Source organism: Primulina huaijiensis, chromosome 15 (genome assembly GCF_012295235.1).
Source record: "Primulina huaijiensis isolate GDHJ02 chromosome 15, ASM1229523v2, whole genome shotgun sequence".
Classification (NCBI taxonomy): Eukaryota; Viridiplantae; Streptophyta; class Magnoliopsida; order Lamiales; family Gesneriaceae; genus Primulina; species Primulina huaijiensis.
The window spans coordinates 2,101,960-2,121,852 of NC_133320.1; the positions used below are offsets into that span (position 1 = coordinate 2,101,960).

The 19,893-nt window shown below is 35.5% G+C and overlaps 5 protein-coding genes across 9 annotated transcripts; all 5 read right to left on the reverse strand.

Moving 5' to 3' along the window:
• LOC140958499 (RNA-binding KH domain-containing protein RCF3-like) lies at nucleotides 1-6,019 on the reverse strand. Of its 4 annotated transcripts, XM_073415956.1 has the most exons (9): nucleotides 5,860-6,018; nucleotides 5,606-5,685; nucleotides 3,971-4,673; nucleotides 3,002-3,475; nucleotides 2,680-2,925; nucleotides 2,356-2,565; nucleotides 1,517-1,572; nucleotides 1,339-1,393; nucleotides 9-776 (listed from the first exon to the last, which is right to left on the reverse strand). In XM_073415956.1, the coding sequence occupies exons 3-9, from the start codon at nucleotides 4,592-4,594 to the stop codon at nucleotides 429-431; spliced, it is 2,013 nt and encodes a 670-aa protein (XP_073272057.1). In that variant the 5' UTR covers nucleotides 4,595-4,673; nucleotides 5,606-5,685; nucleotides 5,860-6,018; the 3' UTR covers nucleotides 9-428. The 4 variants fall into 4 exon arrangements, with proteins under 4 accessions (XP_073272059.1, XP_073272057.1, XP_073272058.1 ...); XM_073415957.1 differs by lacking the exon at nucleotides 5,606-5,685 and having other exon boundaries at nucleotides 5,875-6,017; XM_073415955.1 differs by lacking the exon at nucleotides 5,606-5,685 and having other exon boundaries at nucleotides 13-776; nucleotides 5,860-6,017.
• A 914-nt stretch (nucleotides 6,020-6,933) lies between these two features.
• Nucleotides 6,934-7,750, reverse strand: LOC140958314 (LOB domain-containing protein 41-like). Its single transcript, XM_073415729.1, has 2 exons — nucleotides 7,558-7,750; nucleotides 6,934-7,477 (listed from the first exon to the last, which is right to left on the reverse strand). Exons 1-2 carry the CDS (start codon nucleotides 7,748-7,750, stop codon nucleotides 7,023-7,025), a joined length of 648 nt encoding a protein of 215 aa, XP_073271830.1. The 3' UTR covers nucleotides 6,934-7,022.
• Nucleotides 7,751-9,917: 2,167 nt separating this feature from the next.
• Nucleotides 9,918-11,331, reverse strand: LOC140958677 (uncharacterized). Its single transcript, XM_073416212.1, has 3 exons — nucleotides 11,167-11,331; nucleotides 11,009-11,072; nucleotides 9,918-10,341 (listed from the first exon to the last, which is right to left on the reverse strand). The coding sequence occupies exons 1-3, from the start codon at nucleotides 11,277-11,279 to the stop codon at nucleotides 10,087-10,089; spliced, it is 432 nt and encodes a 143-aa protein (XP_073272313.1). The 5' UTR covers nucleotides 11,280-11,331; the 3' UTR covers nucleotides 9,918-10,086.
• A 1,364-nt stretch (nucleotides 11,332-12,695) lies between these two features.
• Nucleotides 12,696-14,847, reverse strand: LOC140959046 (small ribosomal subunit protein eS7-like). The gene is made up of 6 exons (XM_073416763.1): nucleotides 14,748-14,847; nucleotides 14,019-14,103; nucleotides 13,855-13,928; nucleotides 13,656-13,779; nucleotides 13,179-13,361; nucleotides 12,696-13,086 (listed from the first exon to the last, which is right to left on the reverse strand). Exons 2-6 carry the CDS (start codon nucleotides 14,091-14,093, stop codon nucleotides 12,967-12,969), a joined length of 576 nt encoding a protein of 191 aa, XP_073272864.1. The 5' UTR covers nucleotides 14,094-14,103; nucleotides 14,748-14,847; the 3' UTR covers nucleotides 12,696-12,966.
• LOC140959044 (uncharacterized) lies at nucleotides 13,854-19,752 on the reverse strand. 2 transcript variants are annotated; one of them, XM_073416761.1, is made up of 11 exons: nucleotides 19,346-19,752; nucleotides 18,141-18,185; nucleotides 17,897-18,026; nucleotides 17,437-17,506; nucleotides 17,316-17,364; nucleotides 17,004-17,101; nucleotides 16,221-16,359; nucleotides 15,904-16,006; nucleotides 14,748-15,533; nucleotides 14,019-14,103; nucleotides 13,854-13,928 (listed from the first exon to the last, which is right to left on the reverse strand). In XM_073416761.1, the coding sequence occupies exons 1-9, from the start codon at nucleotides 19,667-19,669 to the stop codon at nucleotides 15,478-15,480; spliced, it is 1,014 nt and encodes a 337-aa protein (XP_073272862.1). In that variant the 5' UTR covers nucleotides 19,670-19,752; the 3' UTR covers nucleotides 13,854-13,928; nucleotides 14,019-14,103; nucleotides 14,748-15,477. The 2 variants fall into 2 exon arrangements, with proteins under 2 accessions (XP_073272862.1, XP_073272863.1); XM_073416762.1 differs by lacking the exons at nucleotides 13,854-13,928; nucleotides 14,019-14,103; nucleotides 14,748-15,533 and having other exon boundaries at nucleotides 15,630-16,006; nucleotides 19,346-19,751.
• Nucleotides 19,753-19,893: the final 141 nt, after the last annotated feature.

The following is a 19,893-nucleotide window of genomic DNA, read 5'->3' on the forward strand; positions in this document are numbered from 1 at the left end:
TTCAACTTAGTTATATAGAGTGCAATGAATAATCATAGATATATGCCATCAACTAATCTAACCGTGAGAAATGCTGTTGAAAAGGATAGAAAGAACCAAAGATTTCATGCGACATGACGCACAGATAACTAAAATCCTTTTATTTTTCTCAAGGAATTGTCAAAACTCAAATTGCTTGTGTTCGACCGTGTATATCTTGTTATGGTTTGGCTGAAAAGTTTCACCTATCACAATGGTGTACAACAAGAACTGAAAGTGGATTAGAATGTTTTGATTTGGGATTTTAGAAACGAGGTTTAGAATTGAGATGCACATGTTCTAGTCAACTAAAGAGAAAAAAGGCTCAAGATACCTGCTGATTAGCCAACCGTGATTATAATCATATGAAATCCAATTAATTATCGTACAAAGACTACTCAAAATAAACATTAATAATAGTAAGAACCTTCTGCACTCGTGTTCTGGTATGAACCTTGCTGTGTATGGATGTTTTGGTAGGCAACTGATGGAGGATTTGAGTTCTGATAGGGAATGTGAGAACTAACATTTAAATACACACCATGAGGAGAGTTATAGCTCTGATAGGCTCCTGATTGAGGATAGTTATTTGGTCCAGCAGAAGATGTGTGCATCTGATGCATACGCCGTGAAGCATTAAATTGTTCTGAACTGCCAAAATCAGGAATATGTCGTGAAGCATTAAATTGTTCCGAACTGCCAAAATCAGGACTGGTAAAATATGGATCATGGAACTTGGCTCTTGTCGTCCCAGCAAACTAAAGTTCAAATAACAAGTGTTAGAACTCTTCAATTCAAGTCCTTTATGAAGCTTTAAGCCTATAATATTTAACACAAGTTCTAATAAATGACTTTGAATATGATAGAAGCAAGAAATAATAACTGCAGTTTCCTAATTCCTGATTAAATCTAAAAACCAAAAACACACCCAATTGGTAGTTTTGCCTTCGCTGCTGATGGAGATCATAGATATATTATGTCAAGCTCTTTTGCAAAGAAGTGGTTGATACATTAACCAAGTGCTTGGATTCACATAGAATGGCAACTGTTTGATGCCAAGATTTTCAAGTGATGGAGCATACTTGTTCACCACTACATCAAATTCCCAGCTAAAGATTTTTTAATTCTAAACTGCAGAGTCATGGATACATCCATCTTAAGATATTACAACCAGTTTGATAAGTAGATAAATATGCCCAAAAAAGAGAGAAGAATCTAACTTGCAAACTAACTCAGGGCAGGTGCAGGAGTTTGGAACGAGCATTAACTAATTTAAAATCTTTCGATCAATGTAACTACAAAAATATATACTAAACTCACCTCAACATCATGCCTCCCTCCAAAAATGATATTGCCCTCGTTGATAACAGAATAACTGAAATGCAGAATCCAAACAAAGTCCAATTATAAAACATGATGTGATCAACTCAACATGATGTCATCGACTCCAACTACAACTTTGTATAGATAGTAAATAAAAGACGGCCTTAGCCATTACCTAGAAGCCCATGGAGGAGCAGGATAACTTGGAGATTCATGGTCACGAAAACCACCCTGGGTATCAGCACAAACACGACTATTACATTATTTAAACAAAGATCGTAATTGCAAGATCTTGACAAACACGTTTTTTTTTCATGCGTTGGAATGACTTATATATTGTGTAAACTGAGGTAATATTAATTTTGAAAAGCAAAATAATACGGTGCTCTTCACTTGAGCCTGCAGGGAGATAAACAAATAAACAATGTAATTATGTGAAGATTGTTGTGCTCCACAAGTTGAAAATTAAAATATTCAAACTTTAAGATCTTTTACTATGAGATAGGTCCATTAGAGTAGCTTGAAATTATTATCTCACTCACAGAAAAAAACAAGGATATATTCAAAATTGCATGAAGCAGTAACATCAATTTAATTATTTTTTTCTATAAAAAAAACAGCATTCGTATTTATGTAAAACAAGTCCCTTCAGTTTTTCCTTCACCGTGTTTTTCAATTTTGTTGACATTAAGAAACTTATTCCCTTGTTGTTCCAAAAGTTATGCTCCTCGCCTGACGAAACAGTTTCCCTCAACATTTATATCAAATCCCAAATCGCCATCCATGCATGAGTGGTGTCTTACTTCGGGTTCCAGATCAAAGCGTTAAATATACATTATATTCACACTTCATATTGGCGAAGGTAAATTTTAATCCTTCCTACATCAGCATCACAGAAACTAAAAAAAATAAAGTAATACTTGTAAGCATGCATAAGCTAAAGATCATGGACTATTGACTACTCATTCAGCCAAAGGAATTTCATGGGAAGGCATGTTGAACAGAAAAACATACCGTCATATGCTTGTATCTTCCAGAACTTCCAGCTCCGATGGGGGTTGGTCGAGGGAGGCCACCACGTAGATTTCTGGCAGAATTGAATCTTGGGATAGGTCTCACAGGAGCAGGTTCCACTAAAGCAGTTGCATCACGCAGACATCTGGTTCTAAGTCTTAATGATATCTCTGTTAAGGCATCTCTAGCAACCCCAAAACTTCCACATATCTAATTATCAGAAGTATAAAAAAGCATTAAAATAGAACCATGCCATCCCAATTAAGATTTCAGCACTGTTAGACATTGATTTACATGACAAAAAGTTAAAGTAAAAGACATCACCTGCACAAGCTCTTCATCATCAAATGCACATTTAGGCTTATCTTCCTTGGAAAGAACACGTATATCTGCTTGAGTTCTCCTCCTCATCTCATTGATAATACTACCTCCTTGTCCAAGAATGCAGCCAACCTTACTTGATGGAACAAGCAGCCTTGTGGTGACGGTTCCTTTCTCAGACAATTGGCAGGTCTTATTTTGAAGCTGGATGATGGCGTCAATAGTCTGAGATCTTTGATCCGAAAGAGCCTAAAACAATATTTAGCTCAGCAGAAGCCAACAAAACACTAAAAGAAATTAATCTGACACTTCAGAGAAAAGCAACCTCAAGCGAGAAAACGCGAATAACTCTTTCATCAGACTCTTTAGACACATTTTCAACACAGACACTAGCTCCAGTTTCCCGTTCCAATAATTTAACATTTAATCCTCCCTTTCCGATCACACCACCAATCTTTTCAGCCGAGCAGAGAATTTTCATACTGAACTCACTTAGTGTTTCTTGATCACGCGGAGTACTAATACCATCAAGATCTTCATGTCCAAATTTAGATGGTCTGGTCACATGTCCTCCCCTCCATGGCAAAGGTGACAAATTATAAACATCTGCATTCGGTTCTGACCAAGAGAAATCTCCCGAACGAAGCATATTTCTCTCTTCGAGACCAGAAGGGTGAAAACTTTGACGAGCATAGGGACTTGAAAAACTCAAAGAAGGCTTATCCTTGCGTGGATTCTGGTGCAAACGAGTCGATACTTCATACAGAGCTTTCTTTGCTATGTCAGGTGTACCTGATATCTATAGCGTACAAAAAAAATCATCAATATCGCAACTCACTTAATTCTATGGCAAAATGGAAACAGGCTTGAACAGGTTTCCAGACAACAGATAAATCTAATTATTTAATTGAAGTATGAAACAGAAGTCCCAATAGTCTATAGCATAAAAATAAGTCAAGCAGCTTTCTTGCTTTCCGCAAGAAGCTTCCTAGAAAATAATGAACTAGCCGACAAAGTGACAAATTTCAGGATCTTTCTTCCCATGTTTCACTATCTTTTCAAGTCAAAATCTCAATTAAGTTCAAACCAAGAGCATAATCGTCTTCCGAGCCAGTATTTATTTCCATTGCCTGCGAATTCTTCAGACATGAACAAGAGAAATATTTACCACATAGAATGCATATCAGAAAAAAATGAATAAATATTCTATTGCATGCCTAAAGTAGGGCAAGGGAATATTTTTGTTTTCAATCCACTGAAAGTAATAACAGGCAAATCAGAATAAACATTTTACCTGAACCAATTCTTCATTGCTATTAGCACATACTGGGAGATGATCTGCAGGAGAAACACGTATATCTGCACCAGTTTCACTGCGTAATCTTTGGATGACGTCTCCCTTTTTTCCTAACAGGCATCCAACAGTACTGTTAGACACAAGAAGCCTAGCAGTGACCACAAGGTCATCTCTATTGCTGCTTTCTACTCCACCAAGGTCTTCCTTGACAATTCTGTCATGAACTCGTAGGAGGGCATCCTGGGCTGCACAATGTGGTTCCATAACATCATCTCCTTTCCCGGAAGTGTCGCCATTTTTTATTTTCTGTATATTTGCGGGTTTATCTGAAGGACTGCAAATGGTTATTACCCTTTCATCAGACCCTGGAATAGAATCAGTAACTGTAATCGTTGCTTGAGTCTCTTCCCTGAGGGCTTTCACTATTTTACCACCTTTACCAATAACACTGCCAATCTTTTTTGAAAAACAAAGAATTCGATAGACAGTGTCCAATAAATCAGAATTTCCAGATAATCGTTCAAGAGGAAAATTATGACGTCTCTCCCCACTAGGAACACCCTTTCTTTTGAACTGTGGATTAGAATGTTTGTTCAGAAATTTTCTCCTATTTCCTTCCATGACTTGATGGAAGCTACTAGCGCAGCACGGTACGTATTGCTATTTTAATTTATTTAACTTAAATTTTGAGAGAAGGCACCTGCACAGGGCAGAATAACATATGTCAGAAAAATCAGCAGTCATTAAGTAGAATACATAATTAATTATTCAAGAAATTTATGACAGCCCACAAAAATAATTGAAAATGTGGATAAACAATATCCAGCATTTGCTTAAGGAAGCCATAGAGGAAATAGACAAGATATAACTACATATTTGATATGGAATTTTTTTTCTCCAAAGTCTTAACATACTTTTAGCAATAAAGTCATGAAACATAGTGAATTCAATTTATTGACGCAACAATTTTTAAAATTGATTTGATAGAGTTGTTAATATAGTATCAATTGATCACATTCTCTTGAGAATAAGTGACAAATATTGTTGCATGCCATCAAAAAATGTCAATTTACCACATCTGAAGTAATTATCCATTTTTTGTGGGATATTTTTTAAAAATCATCTTTCTCTAGCTTGCGACACAAGGACATGAAATGGGATTTGAAGCATTACCAGACACAATACTCATCTTTGACACAAAATAATAAAAGCGTTAACCACCTAGTTAGCAAATGGGTAAATAATTTGGTACATTGTTGGACGCTAAAAATAAAGATTACAAGGATCATTATCATTAAGAAACACATTTTTGGGGAAACAAAACATTATTGATCCAAAGAGCTCCTGTTCATTAAGTGGATTAACACTCTCATTTCGATTCAATATTCAGTTCAAGACAATCAAAATCCGCACAACCCAAGAAACATTGTACAAATTCTATTCCAAAATTTCGTAACTCATTAAAAATCTGCAATAACTAGATAAAAAAATCGACTAAACAATATCACCAACTCAGAAGCTCAGCTTATATAGTCAAAGCCTAGAACTTGAAACGAAAAAGTCCAAAAACTCTATTTCAAATAACCATTCACGAAAAAAATTGGGTGCCGGTCCCAACAAGATAATACATACAAATGCTAGCGACCCAGCTCAAAATAAAGCAACCATCACCGATGAGAAAAATCCCAGTTTCTTTTCAGGTTCAGTTTGAACTGTAAATACGAAAATCAACGTATTCAAATCACCAGAACCATTCAACCGAAGTAAACAAAAAATCGCAAAATTTTTCCTCTACAGTTAGTTAATCGGCGGCATTTAGAAGAAATTGAAGCCAAAATAGCGAGGACGAGTGAGGAAAAAAAGTCGAAATTCAGGAAAAGGCATACCAGGTAGAACCATACTGGTAGATGAGAGTGAGATTCTTGGGACATCTTCGCGTTTTGAGCTCGAAAGAGAGAAATAATAGGGCTTTTGGGTTCGTTTCTTTTCCTATTTTGTGTAAATTTCAAAGACCCACTCAAAATCTTTGTTAATCTCGATTAGCTCCGAGTAACACTTCCATTTCCATCAATTTCGACTCAATGGATGGTAGGGTTCCGTCGCACATTTTGGATAATTATATTATATATAAAAAAATAATATTTCTCGACATTTTAATTGTTTAATTGGTATATTTATAACAAAAAATTAAATTAGATTAAAAAGTTCAAATTAAAATTTTCCGTTGACAAAACCAACATAATCAAATTAACTAACTGACGACTCTTGTTTCATCAAGATATTTTAATCTTTTGTCAAATGTAATAGACAAGTTGATAAACCACTATTTTTTGAATTCATAAATTCACATGAGAACATCTTATGTGTCAATTTTGTGATATGAATTTTTGAGTCTATACTTTTCATTATATATATATGAATCGGATCAACTCGTCTCATATATACAAATATGTAAGACTATTTCACATGAAACATATTCTTATTAATAATTATTCATTATCAATGAAAAAAATAATCACGTATATTTTTTAAATAACACAATTTAATAAAATAATCACGAAAAGAGATTAAAGTTGAAATGTTAAGATAGGCGAAAAGCCACAATGAATAAAAGTGATTATGGCTGATACATGAGGGAGTCGAAAACCAACATGAGAAGCCCTTATTTTCATGACACAAAAACTCGATAAAATGGTTTAACGAATCAATTTTGTTACCCTGCACACCATGTGTGCAGGGTATCATGTGCACCGCTTACGTGACAGTGCATGATTGGTCCGTCATTTTTTAAAAAACAAAACAAAAAATTTTGTGTGGTTGTGGGCGTGCCATGTAGACAGGCGCCCACAAGTGTGCAGGAGAAGGGTGTGCAGGGTATCATTGTTCTTATATATATATATCATACTTAATATTTACCCTTGCAATTTTTAAACTTTCTGAATAATAATGATGATTATCATTTCCCCCTGGTAATTACCAAATCCTGAAGTAAAACACACAAAAGAAAAATTAAATAAACAGCACAATTTCTAAAATAAAACAAATTATCCTAGCCGTCGAGACATATCAATCTCCCAAGATCAACGACTCCCGTCGGCTTTGCGCCGGTTTTAGATGGTTCCAAACCCAAAGTCAGATCCAGCTCCTTTTCACCGCATTCAACCGGCTCATCCGAAGCCCAAATCTCCACCTCCACATTCTGCTTTGTCCTCCTGCCGGAATTCTTGAAACGCCGCCTCGTCCTCACCCTGTGCAGATCACTCGACCCGAGAAACTGGTCTTCTTCTCTGTTTACATGCCTTATGTCACACACCGCCTTCAGAGCAGGCCGGTTTTTGGTCTCCACCGCGTGAGCGGTCATTCGGGTAATCGGAGCTCCCCTGAGAACCGCTCCAACGGCGTCCTCGCATAGCTGCCACCTACCGGACCAGAGAAGCCCCGCCGACCCGTCTATCGGGTTCACAATCCGTCCGCATGCGTCGTATAGCAAAGACCTGAAAATGGCTATAAAACAAAAGGTTATGAATATCTCTGAGCTCAGAATATATAAAGAATTGATACTCTCCGCCATGAAAGCATCATACCAGGGCGGAAGTTTTGTGGGCCGGCATCAATGAGGTTCAAGAGTCCGGCGCGTCCGTAGAACTTGGCCAGAAAGATGGTGGCTTTGGCTTGCGAGTCGGGACATTTGATCCACTCCAGGCAGGGCTTTATGCTGCAGGCTTCACTGCAGCCTCTGCGCAGTACTCGACATCCATTACAACTGATCATTCGCATTTCTACCGCTAATCTATCCAACAATATCATCTAACTTTTATATNCGGCTTTGAAGGGTATGGTCATCACCGTTCAATAAAATCGTAGGTGGCCACATTCATGAATCGCATTCATTTAAATTTGTTGCACATAAAATGTCACCCGCGATAATTTGAATACTACTGGGAAAAAGCTTGGACTCGACACGTGATTTGTAGACTATTATATTATGTGAAGATTTACTCAAAAAAGATGATTGTAAGTTGTTCTGTCATTAAAAGAAATTATAAAAATGCTATAGGAAAATGAGACAAAGCAGTACCATAATCTTGTATGTAGTTTTGTCTTTATACATCTCCTCTCCAACAACCATAATTTGTCCTTTTTTAAAACCTTATTATACTTTTTAAATTGATATGATATAAAATAATAATGTAAAATGATTTCCTTTAAAAAAAAGTGATTGAAATATTGGAGTCCAAGGGAGGATTTTAGTATTTGGTGGTAGCCACGTGAATGTCGTTGGAGGGGATGTGGGAAACAATGTGTGGGGCGCGTGGATACGACGCGAGCATGTCAGAGCGCGGCCGAATCGCCACGTATCGTGGAGGTCGAGGAAAAGCGGGACCCACATGCGAGTTGATGATAGTAGCCAATACGACTTTTTCCTAAAACATAGCATTGATTTACCCTGAACATTAGGGTCGAGTATCATATAAACTCGTTCGTTTGTATAATTATTATTTTAATTTGTATTTAAATGAAGAAATTAGAAATTAATAAAAAATTACGAAAATTAATGAAAGAAACATCATAACGTTGTATGTATGTATGTATATGTGTGTGTGTGTGTGTATTAAGTATATTTGTGTGTATTTGTTTTCCCTTCATCGTCATCATTGTTAAATGTTATTTGGAATTATTACAAAGGCCGATACGTTACTACGCAATGTTTTACATGTAATTAAAGACAAGTGAGTCAAACATGTTAATAATTTGATTGATTCCTTCTTATCCCTATATTTTGATATGTTATCTAGAGAAAATAATTATTTTATTTTAGTTTATCAATTTGTAAAATTTTGATTAATTTTTTGTTATTTTAGTTTGATAACTGACATGTTATCAGATATATTAATATTTTTAGTATCACGTCGAAATTTTTTAAGATCTTATCAATACTTACGTAAAACACTACCAAAATCAAATTTTGAATAATTCGTGATTAAATTTCATTTTGTTATTAACTGGTCTGTTTTCATGAGAGAGTAATAGTTCTATGCATCACCATATTTTTGTTTGTACTTAGTAAAACCAAAATGCAATGGGATGATAAACTTAATATTTCAATTACATTGAAGACAAGTTTAAACACTGAAAGAATACAAGCACAAAAACTCGGCTAATTCATTGAAAAACGTAGAAATATAACCTCCATACTAAACATGAATTTTAATCAAAAAATCCCAATACTAAATTTTCAAAAATAAAAAACCCAATATTACAATCACGATCCTTGCTATTATATTATTATTTTTTAAATTGATAAAATTTATCGGTTTTCACGTGATTAATTTATAATCTACAAACTTATTTGTAAGATTATTAGTTGTTCTTATTACTTACAAGATGGGCCGAGCTCCGTCCACTTTTACAGGCCACAAAATACAATAGGCCCATCCTATAAAGCCTATCCACGTGAAGATTAACCTCAAAAGAAATAATTATTTATTTATTTTGAGGAAAGAATAATATAAATATGTCAGGTTTTACCTTTATATTTTTTTATTATTTGTTGAGTAAGTCTTTTATGAGATGGTCTCACGAATCTTTATCTGTGAGACGTGTCAATCATACCGATATTCACAATAAAAAATAATACTTTTAGCATAAAAAGTAATATGTTTCATGGATGACTCAAATAAGATATCCATATCACATAGTTTTTGCCTTATTTTTTACTTGAAAGGTTATTTTTGAAAGCAGAGAGGTTTTTAGTACATAAATATAAGATTATATAAATTTAATACGGCTGTAATAACTCTTATAAACCTGAATCACAGAAAAAGAGTCGATATTTGGCATAATGCCTGCATCACAGAAAATTGATTTATAGAATTGGAAAAGTCGATCTATCTGTATTTACACTTGTATTCTTTACAGTGTATGTATGAGATTGACTGATTGAGCTTGGGAATCAGTACGAAAAACCCAAATCCCGAAATTTCCTGGGCCTTCAGAAAGCTGACAGATTATTCCTCAATATGTACATAATTTTCGATATTGGTTTTTTTTTTTGTTTAGCAGGTTCCGAGGACGCTGAAATTCCTTTTGTATCTACATTTATGTACTGAGTTTCATGCCATAGCAACACGAGAACTTTGGCAGTCAAAACCTTCCACCCTTATGGCAGCTTGTTTTTTTTCAAACCCGACTTTGGGATGAGCTGATGACGAAAGAGCTGGATTCGATGGCGAAAAGCAATTGGAGGCTCGGGGTTCAACCCTGAAATGGGAATCTTGCACTACAGGATTTGCGGCTCTGCAGGGAGGCGATCCAAAGAAGAACGGAGGAGATGATGGTAGAGCAGCGCATTGTTCTGCTTTATAGTCCTGGAAAAACAAGAGAATGTTAAATGGGACAATAAAACTAAAATCTGATAATGGGACTCTGCAGGTTGCATGATATTGTATGTATGCACAAAAGCCACAATCATTGCCAGAGTAACATTTGAAGGAAATGGCCGATACCGAAAAGATCTCCGGATCAACCTACAGATCATTTGGATTCCTTTAGTAACGAGCATTCGGATCATAACTACGTGCAATTTACATTGACGGAAGCTCTACATGCAAATATGAAATACCACTAAAGGGATCCGATTAACATGGTAATTCATTAGATAACACTTCACAAATCCCATCTGCCAGGAAACTGTTAAATTCATCGAAAGCTCACCGCAAAACAACCAACCATGAGACTCCTAAATGAAGTAATTTTCAAGGCCTTCTGCTGCTTCTCTTTTTTTCGTTCTTTAGGACAAAAACTCGTCACCAGAATTAAGAATATGTCAAATAATGTCATCATGTGTGAAGATAAACATAACCCAAAAAATTTCAAAGCTTGTGCTCATGAATTTAACAATTTCAGCCGAAAATTGATCGAATTACACGCAGAATTTCGTGAGAACGTCAAGCCCTTATTATATCTTAGGCAAATAATCCAAAACAACATATCAGACAAATTTTATCCAGCCCAGACCAGAGTGGCAGAATTTACCTTACGAAGAATTAGGTCCAGCAATTCATCCCCAGTTATCGAATCAGAAACCTCGACATCGTTACTGCTCCAAAAAAAGGCACTCCAAATCAATAAACTAAACACAAAAAACAAATACAGAAAATTAATCGTGAGCACGAACATTGCTAAAACCTCACCGTATGCGAAATCTCAATGGCATTATGGAGGAATTGAGGTTGTATGGCCCGACCCTGCGGGGCTTGGGGCAAACAACCCGACCCATTGCCATCGGATCTTCGCAACAATTCATGCAAGCAATTCTTCACATCTGATGCAATTTTGCAGAATCAAACAGATTCAATATTATTATGGGAGAAAAATATGAGAAGTTGCCTAAATTTTTTGAATTTTTTGGAATATAAAAGTTATATTGAAATTAAACCAAATGATTTTTTTCCCTTTTTAATAATAATATTGTAGTGAATATTATTAAAATATACTATCAGTCGAAGTATATATATACATTATATGTGCAAAAATTAATGTTAAATTCGAAGTATATAAATTTGAGAAAATGATTTATTTATGTTCCATCGTGAAATTGAAAAGAAATGTTGTTTAATTCGGACGAAATATTGAATAAAAGGTGGGAAAGATTAATTAAAACTAATAACCATACGTAAACGATGTGTTCATGTAAATTTAAATTTTATCTAAAATATAGATTTATATTTTTACATAATAAATTTATATATGAAATATAATTATTTTAAATAAAAATAACTAATTATGCTTGGTTTTATTTAAAATATAACGGTAAATATATTTTGGAGAAAAAAATATTGATATGACATGAAAAAATAAAAGTGATTATTAACTATACATCAACCTTAATACTAGTAAAGTAATAGAAATAGATTTAATGTTTTTTATTTTGGCAAAAATTTGTGTGAGACGGTCTCACGAGTCGTATTTTGTGAGACGAATATCTTATTTAGGTTATCCATGAAAAAATATTTATTTTTATGCTAAGAGTATTAATTTTTATTGTGAATATCGGTAGGATTGACCCGTCTCACAGATAAAGATTCGTGAGACCGTCTTACAAAAGATCTACTCTTTTATTTTTAAAAGATAGGAGAGAAATTTCTTAATTGTAAAAAAGATTTCAACAACATACCAAAAAATAGTTACTTTCTCTGCTTAACTTTTGTATGAATAAGTTTGTTAAAAAAATAATAAAATAACAAAGAATTTTGACATAAAATATAATTTTGTTCTCAACGCTCGTGTTCAAGACACAAGTAGAAGACAAAAAATGTGTTAAAAAAAACAAAGGTAAAAAAATCGTTGATATTATAGTAGTTACCAATCCCCCACCAAATTGGCTAATTTTATAAAATCGTCGCTCATATAAGAACGATTTTGTTTTGATATACAAATAGGATATAATTAAATCACAAGAAAGGCAGAAGTAATTGAAGTATATTTCTTAATAAAAAAATATAATTAGATTGTAAATGGAAACAAAGAGGTAAATCATTTGGAAGCATGGTTATGAAACTTTGATGCATGCTTTTTGTTATTATTTAAATTCGTTTATAAATGTGCATCAAAGAGTTATTAATATCACCCGTGGGGATCGTGGAGTAGTTCCAAAGTTTTCGGAGAGCCTCGAGTCCAAATCCACGTTAAAACAAAAATTCACACAAGAGCACAGGCAATATCAGCATCAAATGCTGCTATATTTCAAGACAGTAAAATTTGTTCAAACAAGAAAAGCAGGGTACAACACTTAAACACACCAAATATCAAAATCGTCTAGATATTAGGGATCCACATTTTCTGAAATTGAAGTAAACAATTCAATTTTTCACAAGAGGGAAAAAAACAAAAGCACGGATGTTCAAAACATTCTTCCAGTTTCAGCAAAAAAGGGTCTCCAGGTCAAAACTTGAAATCCCAACAAAATGTCTACAATGAGTACACATAGATGACTATGCCTCTGTTACTGGGAACTCAAAGATAACGTCTTTCCCTGAAAGCTTCCGGTATACTCCAGCAAATGTCTCCAACTTACTCTCAGTATCATTCCTAGATTTGGGATCCAAAAAAACCTGCAACAAGCCGAAAATTGATGGTAAAACCATGTACAATGGTGCCAAGAAAAAGAAAAATCGAGATAAAAAAGATGTCAAGAAATCATCACCTTCATAATCTTTGATCCATCAAGCCTATATCTGATGCGTTTTCCAACAATCTCGGCGGGATAAACAACATCCTCCATCACGGCCTCATGCACAGCCGTAAGAGTACGTGTGCGTGGCCTCTGGACGGCAGAGCCTTTCTTTGGAGGACGCAAAATTCTCCTGGTAGCAATTAGAACCACTTCCTGCTTGTCCAAAAATTATCATAAGCAGTTGTCGAGCGATTAAACATGCGTCAATGCCCACTACCGAAAACAAAATACACTTGAACGAACACCACATGCAGTGGAGATGAAGTTTAAGGTCATACAAAGATGCAACAGCTGCAAAGAAAAAAAAAAGGAAGCAATTCCATTTTCTTGTAATAAGCTTTTCTGTCCTGGTCTTTTATATTATCACAAATGAAAACAAAACCACCACCATCCACGACAATCTTTCCAATTTGAGTGACCATAAGCAAAGCATCATGTTAGAAGTACCTTTCCACTGAACTTCTTCTCAAGCTCCCTCACCAGCCTAGGTTGGATCTTACGGAAAGCTTTTCTCAATCGATAAGGAACATGGATCACAACAGCCTTCTTCCCACCAGAAACATCAACTTGCCTGCAGGGAGTGTGATGGATTGCTTATTGTTCAAAAACATGCACTGCAAAAAAAAGCTAAGATTGTAACACCTACAAGGCAGAGTTGATGTAGAGGTCTTTCAAGTCACTCTTAATTTCTTGATTTGTGTTCTCAAGATCAAACAGAGCCTGCAGATGGATCAAGAAGACATAGTTCAACAAGAAGTACATTTCCAAAATCCAACAAAATGTAGTGGGTTCAGTAGCAGCAGTAATGACCTGAGCAACAGTCTCCTCAAACTCTGTGGGCTCAGCATTCTTGTCCTTGTGAATCTTTTGCAATGCGGTGTACATCTTGAAAGAACTTCAAGCAAACAAAACAAGCAATAAATACCCAACAACTGACTCTGCCAGAAAGTATAATAGCACAACTTTTACGGTGCATTTTCTTCCTCACTTTCGTGTGTTTGTTGCATACAGAGAATTGTACAAATGCATATACCCCCACCCCCACCACCACATCACCACCTCTGTTTCTGCCACCAATGTCTAATGGTATTCAACAACCATGGCTTAAATAACAGTGTACTCTTAACAAATAATGTCTAAATGGAACTACAAACGATCCAACAAGCGCAATAAGTAAATTTTAGATAATCTGAACTGTTACTTAAGAAACTACAAGAATATTTGATCGAAAACTATGTATTTCCAGTTAAAATTTGTTGCTTTATAAGTCACAATAAGAAACATCAATCTTTTCTGCCATACCAATTTTTTTATTTTAAAAAAACTACTATTATCATCTCTAGTACGTCAAAATCAATAAAATAATATAATCAACAAACAGGACATAAAATTCGATGAAACAACACTCATCATTCATCGACGCGATAGCCAAAATCTGTTCCTTGAACACAATTAAGATTCTTCCAATACAAAAACATCGTACAAAATAATTCAGCAAGTACTAAAGGCGCTAATTATCGAAAAACATAACTCTGCTACCTTGTAACCGATCCCCCAACGCCTTGTTCTCGGCGGACGATTGGGAAGGAAATAGCGCGGGCGTAGCTTTTGAGGAAGACGGCTTAGTGTGATCGAATGAAGAACCAGAGTAGTGATAGGGTTTTCTTACAGGGCCAAATATTTGGGCCTTGTAAATTGGGCCAGAATTGAAATAAAATTCGTATGCATGCAAATATTTCATTATCTTTTTTTATTTTACAATTTATAAAATTATTATTCCTTTTCTCAAATGCTCATAAAATTGTATAATGTTAAATTTTGGTCAGTTCTGTTTCCATTCTTTGTTTTTCTATTAATATAATCTTGGTAGTTTTAAGACAATTTAATGAACAATCTACAAATAATAATATTTAAGTAGTCTGAAAATAAGATTTTCTTTGTTCTTTTATAAATATAAAATGGGACTTAATCTCTTGCTCAAAGAAGCATATTATATATGCTACACTACATTAATAAGATTGAGTAGCCAATTCTGGTGTCATAATCTAATTTTTAAAATATCAAATTATAAAATTGATATATTTTTATTTGATTAAAACTATCATAACATATTTTAGTGAATTTGTGAAGCAACCATAATTATCTGTTAGTTTTAACTACAAAAAATTGATGGGCAAGAATATACCATTTAGATGGGCAAGTATCTACTGAGGTAGTTGTCCGCAGTTTTGGGATTTTGTTGCTGACAGATGATAGACTTGAGCTTGCATCAGTTGGTAAATGGAGTATTTCCTGATGCAGTGACACAGGTTCTGGACTCGAGTCCTTTTAGCGATAACAATCAGCGAAAGATGGCAAAAAATAAGGCATAATTCACACCAGTGATTCAGTAGTAGGGGTATGTAAATGTATTCGGTAGAGTACAGGAATCAGCTCTTCATTCTGGGACTGAAAAAAAAGGTTTCTCCAAACTGTCTACAGCATCATCGTCTAAAGAGATCAAAAGTCAATTCTGTTTTCAAATTTTTTGAGGCGCTAGCGTCTCAGAACTCCAACTCTAATAATGTTGAAGATAAAATTTCACATTCTAGTCGCATCTAGACTTCGGTTGAAAATGGACTGCATAGAAGATTATATAGCAATTTTTTATGCTCTAAATTTCAAACACCCAGCCATGCAAGGATAACTTCTGCACCTTTTACCCACGAACAATCCAGCATTATGTCGTGCGCAACTCCTTCGATGCAAACCGGTGACACACCATAAAACTTGCCTGTTTCACTAAGTCCCTCGGCATCCTACAGAAAGCATATGATTGTAAATTGTAATTAATATAGCAGTGCCTTATATCAAAGCTTCAGAAGAGTCGGATTTATATAAATTGAGGGGCAAGAAGAAACAAGAAAACGTTACAAAATGTACAATAAAGTCAAGGAAAATGCAACCATGTCAACTAAATCATACAATCTGCTTTGAAGATTTAGGAAAAAAACAGATGATGAATTATTTTACCACTATGAAATCATCCTTTGCTCCCAATACAAGAATTTTGATAGACGAATCCTTCACTTTAGGAACAGGAAGTGATGCATTGAGCTTCCGGAGGTCAAACAGTGGTAATCTTGAACTTTCTGTCATCAGCATCTGGTATCTGCAAATGGTCATTTAAAAAGAAGCTTAAACTTTGTTTCCAGAAAAATGAAACAACAGCAAGCTTCCTTTTCTTTTCCTTTTAAATTATTTAATTAATCTAAGGTGGGCCGTCTGGGGCAGGCAGAGGTCATTGAGCTAGGGATAATTTTGAGAGGGTGGTGGTATATAGTATCCAATCTTTATATTTTCTAAATATGTTTCCGATTAGGAAACCCTCATTCTGCCAATCAACGATAACAGCTAAATCTGGAATAACTTTCATGGATTGCAGCGCAATCACAGAGAGATCCTTATTTCTATTATCCATTTAGAAAAAATTCCAATTTAAACGCAATAGATGATCGTCATAATAATACATCGTATCTTTGAAGCTTTTGGAAAGCATGATCAAGATCACTAAAGTTCAGTTTCTTTGCCAATTAACAGTTAAAAATTACTAACATCACATGTATAGTATTAAAGTAAATCTTTTCATCTCCAACGAGAACCAGAACACAATTCATCTGTCAAGCTTTAGATATTCAAAAAACTATATTCTTCCATTGTGGGAATTAAAAAAAATGTTGCTTACACTTTATTAAAATACAAGGGTGTGTTAAATTGAATATTAAGAAACTAGTGAGCAGGTTTTCATGTACTAACCGTTGGACAAGGTTATCGTCCATGGACGAAGAGAAGAAAGTTTCTTTACAAAGAGGCAGAGAAGTTTGAAAAGCTTTGGCTGCCAAACTGCGTGTCACCTGCTCCATTGAAAGTTTAATCATGTAAAATTCACAGGAACGCACAACTCACGAGTCAAATAGCTTTAAAAGAACTAAAGACAGACAAAAGTTGCTTGATCACTGAAACATTGTTTTGAAGGGAGAACTGTATAATAACTTGCAGGTGCCAGTGTCAGAGCCCTTGCACTATACAAGTGAAAAATTAGCACTTAATTCCTAAAACGACAATTACCTTAAATGCAGCAATGGGCTTGGAGAACAAATAACGCCAAACCAACCCACTAAATAAACGCAAAGAAAATATGTCAGTTTGGCAAAGCAAAGAATCACAAGTTGTAAATGCAGGGAGTTACCTATTTCCTGAAGGAGGCACTGAACAAACAAGAACAGCTCCAGCCAGAGATAACCATGAGGATCCCTTTTCTGACATTGAGCAGGATTGGGAAAAGCAGAGTCAAAAACAAAACAATTAAAAGAATGACCATTTAAAATAAAAATTATCTTAACTAGCTCAAAAATGTTAGTGTCTCATCTAATGCATAAAATCACGCGAAGGGCTGGTTTTATGATCTGAGATAGAACTCTTTTTGATGTTATTGGCTAGTTTTGAAATAAACAACAATTATTGAAACAAAACAACACATATTTTCATCCAATTTACCTTCCACAGAAAGACAATAAAGAATTCTACAACAAGACGATAAGGAATGTCAGCAAACCGTAAGATGAATGGTGTAGTGGTTTCTAGATCAATCTTCATAAGGATGACAAGAAACTAAACTTCATAGTTTCTATCCTAAAAATGTTACTTACCTTGTACAAGACCATTTTCTATACCAGCAATATAGTATTGAACAATAAGCCCACCGAAAGAATGCCCCACCAACACTGGTGGTAATTGAATCTCCTTTTCAATGAAATCAGCAATGTCAGCTGCATGTGTCTACTGCAATTAAGCAGTGTCTGGGTTTAGAAAGTAACAAGCATATTAAGTTCAATGTCACAACCAAATTCATCTAATCAAGAGGTTCACTATCCACCGAAAAGGAAAGGATACCTGGAGAGAACCTGCGACTGCACCAGCCGGAGACTCACTTTCTCCCTGAAAATTTTGATAATACAATGCCTCAAAATCCAAAACCACCGCTATATTGGGGAAGTCAAGATCTCAATTTGTTTTAGGATTAGAACAAGGCTCAGAATTGGTGATGTGCACTAATGATTAATGGAAGAAAAAAATTAATAATTTTTTTTTATAAAAGCACACAATTAAATGCCGTGCAGACTCGCCTAAAATGTAACATATGTCATGGTTCATAAATAATAGTGCGACTTTTAATTAGTTTGAGTGGCTTGCCCACACCAGGCATTTGGATTTGGCCTGTCTTCTCCACTCTTAGGGTCGCCAAGTATTAATGATGCTCATTGAGAATCTTCACAACCAAAAGGCAAGCTAGGAATTTGTTCAGTGTAACTACTGTGGTCTATATTCATATTAGGGATTGGATTAAGGTGTATACACTGAATGCACTAGACATTTGGATTTGAGATATCTTCTTGGGGTGGCACCTGATATTGGTGTTGTGTTTGAGAAATTATCAGGGCAACAGGCAAACTAGGATGGCTCAGTGTCTCTAAGGTGATCCATATTGATTTTACAGATGGAATCAAGGTCCACGAAAGATAGACGTATGAAAGTCGTACAATGGGATGTGGCAGGTGTCAGCTCCTAATGTAACATGTTCTTCCACAATGGAGTACAAGTAATCGCAGAACCAGCAGGGGTGGCTAATGGCTAATGTAACCTGTTCCACAATGGGCTGAGGCGGGTGTCAGCTCCTAGTGGTGGTTGGCGTAACATGTTCCACAATAGAGTACAAGTAATCGCCGAACCAGCAGGGGTGGCTAATGGCTAATGTAACATGTTCCACAATGGGCTGCGGCGGGTGTCAGCTCCTAGTGGTGGTTAATGTAACATGTTCTGCAATGGAATACAAGTGAAGCTCGCCAACCTAAAAACTTGAAAAAAATTCGGGTAAATGTCCTAATGTAATTTGTGACTTTTAATTCATTTTAGAGAGCACAAAAAACTAAGATTTTCTCCTCTTTTTTTCCTAAAACAATCACTCGTAGCACCATTTTTTTCCCTTTAACTTAAACGAGCAAGCAGGAGGTTGCTGCTACCGCACATTGCGGCACTAGATCACTGAGAAGGTCAACATATCAAAACCACAGAGATAAAGTAGAGAGAGAGAATTATACCTGAGCCAGCAAGCTGAGAGCATAGCAATCAAAACCATTCCCAGAAAAGTAGGGCAACCAGTGTTCAGCCCAACACCAAGCCGCGTGGAAGCTTCCGTGGATGAATAGCAGAGGTGGGCTCTGCGGATTCTTATCGAAGCCCTTTTGAAAAATGAACTCCATGTTTAAACCTGAGGGGAGCTCGTGAAAATGGCGGGACTGTCCCTGCTTCAGTTCATAAGGGACCCGTGTTTTGTTATTGCTGTTCGTTATGGTTGCGCGGCGCATTGTGGCAATCCCGAGGCGTGGACCGTTGGCAATGAGGATAGCGCCGAGGGCCAGCATAGTTGGGGAACCTTGAGCTAGGATTATATTGAAATCCTATTCGAGTAGATCGGTTTGTGTGGCAAAATTTCTCATTAATAATAATAAATTTATTTTTGATGATTCCTGAAAATGTAAATTAAAATAATGATTGATTCTATGAGTGAATTTAAAAATGTGAAGGAAATGACTGCAAATGCGCCTGTTGATTGGATTTTATGTACAATGTTAAATTTTCCAAGTGA